Source organism: Aplysia californica, unplaced genomic scaffold, assembly GCF_000002075.1.
Source record: "Aplysia californica isolate F4 #8 unplaced genomic scaffold, AplCal3.0 scaffold00088, whole genome shotgun sequence".
Taxonomy (NCBI): Eukaryota; Metazoa; Mollusca; class Gastropoda; order Aplysiida; family Aplysiidae; genus Aplysia; species Aplysia californica.
Genome location: NW_004797358.1, coordinates 1559009 through 1566505, shown reverse-complemented (window position 1 = coordinate 1566505; position 7497 = coordinate 1559009). Strand labels below are relative to the sequence as shown.

The 7497-nt window shown below is 41.1% G+C and overlaps 1 protein-coding gene across 1 annotated transcript; it reads right to left on the bottom strand.

Moving 5' to 3' along the window:
* Nucleotides 1-6065: 6065 nt before the first annotated feature.
* LOC101853301 lies at nt 6066-7211 on the bottom strand (the record flags this gene model as incomplete). Its single annotated transcript, XM_005094739.3, is given in 1 exon segment — nt 6066-7211. A coding segment is annotated over 1 exon segment (831 nt), but the record flags the coding sequence as incomplete, so codon positions are not given.
* Nucleotides 7212-7497: the final 286 nt, after the last annotated feature.

Sequence of the window (7497 nt, the reverse complement as noted above, 5' to 3'; positions counted from 1 at the left end):
AGACAGACAGACAGACAGACAGACAGACAGACAGACAGACAGACAGACAGACAGATTGACAGAGAGACAGAGACAGAGAGAGAGACAGAGAGACAAAGAGACAGAGACAGAGAGAGAAGGGGGGTTTCTTACAAGGGCTGATTATGAACTTTATGTTTTGATCCCTCTGTAGTCGTGAAACGCAGTGTAATAGCCTACCGGTACATGTACATGTAGTTTAAAGTTCGAATAGCAACGGGACACTATTCGGACTCGAGTATAGACCTCGCTTACGGTACAACCGGTGACTGCGCACGCGCACTGGAATTTTGAGTCCGAATAGCCTCCAGCAGCTGTTCGGACTCGATTAGCCTCCAGCGGCTGTTCGGACTCGAGTCCGAATCGCCACTTCGATTATAATATGTGACGCGACATAGTAGAATCAGGTGCTCGTCAATTTTTGGGCATATGGAGTTATTCGTATCATCACAAAGCTTGTTCCTGTGTTCTGCTTTTGGTGAAAACACACAAAGATCACACTCATATTTTCGAGGATGGAACATTACAATGACAGGCTCATAGTCATAGCATTGAACTCCTCCTTAAACTTGAAGGTACAGAGAGTACCCTGATCCCCCTCTCCCCCAGACTCACACTTTTCTTAATACATACGGTACTCTGCCTGTCAGTGTCAGTTCTGGAAAACAGGTTCCAACAATAACTTACTGGAGACCTTCGGCAATAGAGAGATGGCAACTTGGGAAGATCAGGAAGAAACTGTTTAAGTGCCTTTGATTTTGTAGTCTCCTCCCTCACCCCTTTTCTCTGAACTGGAACCTCACCCTCTGCTACACCCAACCAACAGGGGAGAACATTGTAAACCCACCAGCTGCAGAGTCCAGGACTTAAAAAGAAATCCTTACATACTTTGAATCAGACCCTATTCCCCCGCAGATGGTACTTCATGACCCAGGATCTTCTGCTTTCTCTCTCCTTTTTCTCCACAGGCTCAACACAGTCGACCAACTCTTTCATAAAAGCAACCTTTTCTGGGTTGGATAAAAATCCAAACATCAAACGCCTCCTTCGGAGAATTGAGTGATCGCCGTGATCCACAATGGCGAGCGACCTAAACGAATTGGATGGTAAGAATTCTTCTGTTGTAGAATCCAGTCGGAATATGGTTTAAATTTTTCAATAAAACAAGTCTTTCGATTGGTCAAAATTGATCGGGATTTAATTAGGACGTAGCCCTTCATCATGTCCATCTATTTTTAGGAGAAATGCAATTCGAGAAAATTCCGGATTTATACGGTAAGAATTCTCGGCCGATGATATAATATACATATATTATATAATATAGGGTGACCTTATTTGGGCCACATATGGCCTATATAAGCTACCCCCCCCCCTTTACCTTATTTAGGCCACACCTGTGGCCTAAATAAGCTAAAAAAAAAAAAACTTTACCTTATTTAGGCCACACCTGTGGCCTAAATAAGCTAACCCCCCCTCCTTTACCTTATTTAGGCCACACATGTGGCCTAAATAAGCTAACCCCCCCTCCTTTACCTTATTTAGGCCACACCTGTGGCCTAAATAAGCTAAACCCCCCTCCCTTACCTTATTTAGGCCACATATGTAGTTAAAATAAGAAAACCAATGTAAAGCATTGTTTTCTTTACAAGTTACATAATTATTTCTTTAAAACTCTTCACATCCATTTTCCTTCACAGCAGTATCGTACATGACATGTGATGTAGAATCAATTTAAGGTCCTTTTCTGTATTCAATCTCAGAGTCACAATCTGTAGATTAAAAACCTGTGCTGTCGGTACATGTCTGAATTATAGAATTTTTTACATGTAATAAATGTGTATTTTTTCTCCTTTTATTTTGACACATATGGACTTACGTCTGCTTGATGCCACTCGTACTCATGGATGTATGCAATAACTTGAGGTAGAATACATGTAGAGAATAGTACCCCCAGTTTTCCCCACAGTTCGTTTCTATCTTCCCAAAGTCTATTGTGTCAATTGCATCAATCTGTCCCTGTGATGATAGACCTTCTCTCACTCACTGTCATGACCGTAACTTTTGTGTTCCTCCTTTCATTCATCAACTGCTGTGTCACTCAAACCGTTACACAAGGTGGCTAGACAATTTAGAATAATGAATAATGAGCTTGGTTTCCAATCTTCAAACTGGTGTAGTTATAACATAATGTAACTTACGACATGGTCCACCTTGCCCAAGAAATGTGTATCAAAAACTTAGGCATCAATTTCATTACATTTATTATAGGCCACCCCTACTGAATGTAGGAGGCCGTATAGATAAGTTTATTTTTCTTTTTAAAAACGGAGAGAGAGAGAGAGAGAGAGAGAGAGGGGGGGAGAGAGAGAGAGAGAGAGAGGGGGGGGGCAGAGAGAGAGAGAGAGAGTATTCAGAAAGAGACAGAGAGAGAGAGAAGAGGGGAGGAGTTGATCTTGCTAGAACTTCCGGGCCCATGAGAATAGCCACTTTCATATCAATTAATGAAAAAATGGTAGATCTAGATCTAGATTCTAGATCTAGGTAGAAAAAATGGTAGATCTAGGAGCTAGATCTAGATCTAGATCTACAACTAGTTGATTCAAACTTACGCTTGATTAGGTCTGGAACCCTTGCTTTGGGATTCATAGTCACCAAAATGCTTGCACTGGAACTGGATGCTCCTGTACACCCATTCATCTCGATATTTTTTTTCGTCAGTCATTACCCTCTTGTTTGCCGAAGAGACTTTTGTTGCATGCTTGGAAACAAATACACTATTTGTGTCTGATTTATATTTGTCGAACAACTCTGTGAATTCAGCAAAGGTGCTGAATACGGCACCCTCGACCAGTCTCTCAATCGCCGGCGGGTGCATAGTGCATTGTTTTGAGAGAGTGCCCTCGGGCACGTTGTGTACTACGATTTTTATAATATTGCACACCAAATTTGACCCGGAAGTCCATTCGGAGGTTTTGACCATAAGGCTAATTTGTTCACTTGACCAAAGTGTGCCAAAATGGTAGCCTAGCTTTTGCCCTTCCATGAGGAAAAAATCTGGCCCTCATTCCAACCACTGGGATGAAGCAAATTTTTGCGTATTAAATTAATTGTGCTTTGTTCTTACAATTTTCATTATGTTATGATTTTAAGTTGTGCACTAGAGACAAAACTGTACTAAATGAGAAAGGTGCACTATTACGAAAGTGGAACGAACTCAGTTGCCTGAAAAGGGTAGTTTGAGAATGTGTGGCCTAAATAAGCTAAACCCCCCTCCTTTACCTTATTTAGGCCACCTGTGGCCCAAATAAGCTAAACCCCCCCCCCCCCCCTTTACCTTATTTAGGCCATATGTGGCCTAAATAAGCACTCCCTATAATATAATATTATAATATATTTTGATATTGTCTTCTCTATCAACAAAAGTGCCTACCTAAGGTTATGCAAAAAAAGTAGCGAGCTAAAGAAACGGAAAGAGAGAGAAAGACAAACAGACACAAAGGGAGAAGAGAAGGGGAGAAGGGAAAGAGTGATAAAGAGAGAGAGAGTGATAAAGAGAGAGAGAGAGAGAGAGAGAGATAAAGAGAGAGAGACAGACAGACAGACAGACAGACAGACAGACAGACAGACAGACAGACAGACAGACAGACAGACAGAGAAAGAGAGAGACAGAGAAAGAGAGAGACAGACAGACAAACAGACAGACAGACAGACAGAGAAAGAGAGAGACAGAGAGAGAGAGAGAGAGAGAGAGAGAGAGAGAGAGAGAGAGAGAGAGAGAGAGAGAGACAGAGAAAGAGAGAGAGAGAGAGAGAGAGAGAAAGCGAAAGTAGAAAGAGAGGGAGAGAGAGGGGAGGGCTTGTAGGCTATTCAGTAGCAGAGGGCAATAATGTTGGCCAAGGGAACATGTTGTTTGCTTAAAGTTAGAAAATTCTGACTATCAAAATGACATTTTATAATATAATTTTTATATTTTATTCATGTCACGACTGCCACTCAACGGATGTAGTAGTAGGCTACTGCACAAATGTCACAACTGTCAAGGTAAAGCAAGGGGTCAATTTTAAAAAAGCAACTGCTACTAAAAGAATAAAATGTCAACCAAAGATTAAGAAGTAACACCTTCAACAATGGTGACTTAAATGAAGCCATTTTCTCAACAAACAAGATGAGGGGGGGGCAGGATTTCTGACTAGAACAAAAATCGATCATGCAAACTTCATTGGCATGGACAGTCTCTGCGTTTTTATATTTTTTGTTGAAAGAACCATAAAACTCTTATTACTAAAATGGACAGTCTAGTGTACATATTCAGCTGACAAAACTATTAAATCAAAGACAGGACTTCCATTTTTTATTGTTTTAGTAGAGGTTTTACGGCGCTCACAGCTGCATAAGGTCATTATGAGCGCCAAGGGGTGGATGCCAACAAAGATGTCCTTACAGGGAATCAGACTTACTCTGCTCACGTCTCTAGCTTCAACAGCACAAAGTCTGCTTCGGCTTTATCAAGGCACCCAGGAAATACCGGGTCACAAGAGTGTGACAAACATACAAAAGAAGTAGAGGAAAATGACGATAGTTAGGATTAGGAAAGAAAAAGCAATCAATTCCCTGTTGTAGTTCAGGCACAGTCATGAGCATGACATTGTTAAATCAGCTCATTTACAATTCTACTGCGCATTAAATTTGGGAATGGCCTAAAGACACTTCAGTGAGTGGCACCACCCAGGGGGGTCGGACTTCCGTAACGAGTGACCACCCCAACAACACTGTAAAGAAGAGACCAACCCTAATTGCACATGGAAAGCCAATCACTTTCTAAAGAAAGAATACCACATATTCAGTCATGCATTACATGATATTTACATGATATATATGTCTTTATACAGACACATATTTGGCAAAGAAAAGGTCATCCTCAAACAACACATCCTTGAGAAACACTGCGTTTCTTGGATACAAAAATATGGGTGTGGAATAACCTTCCATGGTGAGCAAGGGGGTGAGCTCATTCATGCAACCTTGGCCAAGCTGGAAAGACGACTCGTAGCAGCTATAAAAGACAAAGAAAAACACATCAAAACAATCAAGCAGTCACAACACGTCCAAACCCACCCAGAGCTACTGTCATGTGCACCACCCATCAAAAGACAAAAGCATACCGCGGAAAAATGAGACAATTCTTCCAGTCCAACAATATTGCGTTCTTTTTGTATTTTGTGTTTAGGTTGTGTTTTCATATATAAGGATATCGGCAAGGAAAGATCTGTTCTGTAGTTACATATATATCGCTATGAAAGATCAAGGTCGCAAAGCAAGAGTATTGCAAAAATCAACTTCAAACCTGAATTATTACAGATCCAGAAGCTTATTAGTGTGTTTTGTGAGTACAAATTTCATTATGTTCTCAGTCCTCTGTGCAAATTTTATTGAACTCGTCGGGGGCAATCACATTTAAATTGATGTTTAGAATTGATTACCTATGACACATTTATCAAATTAAGTCCCCTTTTTGAGAACTTCACAGCTTTTAAGTGTATGTACCATGGTCTTCCGATTTCTTCATTTTCTTCCTCAATATGTTGATTATTTACGTAGTCTTTATTAAAATGTTCATCTTATATTAGCTTTGGCTCATGGTGTTGTAAACTTTATGAAAAAAACAAGAGCGCTGCCGGTGTTCGGCTGATAAGGGAAATCTCCGGCGGCGCAGGTAAATGACCCCGTGACCTGGGGAAGTGCGGACTTGCTTGCCTCACCCCAGCCGAAACTTAATGGGCGCTCCAAACCCGCTGTGTGCGCAATTTTATTTTAAAAGCTTAGTGTGATATAAATTTCCCTATTAAAAAAAATCAAATATATTTCAAAAACTATTAATTTGCGACGGAAATGAAGTCGATATATAGAGATCTAGATCTAGATCTAGATCTATATATAGAGAGAGATATATCAGCGCATCAATAGCGGAAAATGGACGCCTAGCTATCATGTGTGTGAGACAGGAGGGAAAGTAAAAGAATACCCAAAATTCTTGCCAAATCAAAATTACCTTCTTTGAAATGTTTGTGACCTTCAGATGTAGTAGCAGAAGTTTCGTTTACCATCATGTTGATGTTGAGGTCAAAAGGTATGCTGTTCTGTGAGCTAAGTGAATCATTTCCCTGTCCATCCCTTTCCCAGCCAGCAGAAGAACTGGCAACGTTTGAGTCGGTGTGAGTAAGTGACGAGGGGTCTTGACTAACACAAACATAGTCAGTTCTTACACTCTCATAAGCAGCAGCAGAAGTTTGTGGATCTACACGTTGCTGCACATGGCACAAACTCCTCACATCAAGAAATAACTGCTTGCGTTCTTCTGACTGACTGAGGAGACAGAGAGAGTCAGAAGCATGATTTCCATTAACACTCTGCCCCTCCTTCCCATCTCTCATTATATATTCATATGTCTCTCCTTTCTCAGCGATGTCTGGTCCCTCCATCACTTCTTGTTTCACAAAATGTTCTGCTTTTCCAATATCAATCAAACCATCTAGATCCAAGTGTTTACTCATTTCTCCCACTAGTCCCACATCATTGCCAATTCCACCTCTCTTCTCACAAGACTCAATAATATCTTCCTGCACAGAATATAGTGAAGATCTTGGAATAAAATCAGCCGCAGGATTTCCCTGGTGCACAGATTTATTCATCACGTTTTTGCGGACATCACATGAATCAAAACTGGGTTTCTTTCTCAAGAGACCAACCACACTTTCTCCGACGCTCCTCGTTCTGCTACCTCTGCTGGTTACTTCGCCAGGTTCTATCACTTCAGAGTCAATGAAGTTTCCTTTTTCCACACACCTGTTAAATACTGAGTTGAATAGTGCCCCATCCATTTTGACATTAGATCTAGATATTCTAAATCTAGATCTAGAGTCTAGTAACTACAGGGCCTGTTTCAAATGCATGAACCATCCAACATACTTTCGACCGAGAGTGAATTATTATTTCTCATAAAAACTTTGTAAACATAAACATTAGCAGGTCCACTTTGGAAATCCCAGTTTCACTCCTTTGTCGAACCATTTCCTGTGTGGCTGCCACCCACCAGGCATCAAGGCCCAATGCAATCCGCAATCACATTACGAAACATTAGAAATCTGAAGACAACAAAACCTTAACAACAAGAGACACTTTCTATTTGAATTCGTTGTTAATCTCTGTAGGCCTACTTTGAATTTACTTTGACTTGTTTTAGTCGCCCTGGGCACGATCTTTTTTGCAATTTCACTCTATCCAAGTCGGCAAATTATTGTTGCAGGACAACGGAAGCTTTAACCAGAGAGGGTTTACAGTAATAGAGAGGTGACACTCGTGGCGGCGTTCCATAACAACAGTGCATTGTTTCGCGTATCGCCCGGCGCGGGGCGCGAAAACTCTTACGCGCGGTGATCGCTGCCACGGCGATGCTCAGGGATGCTGTCATGTCATGAGAAA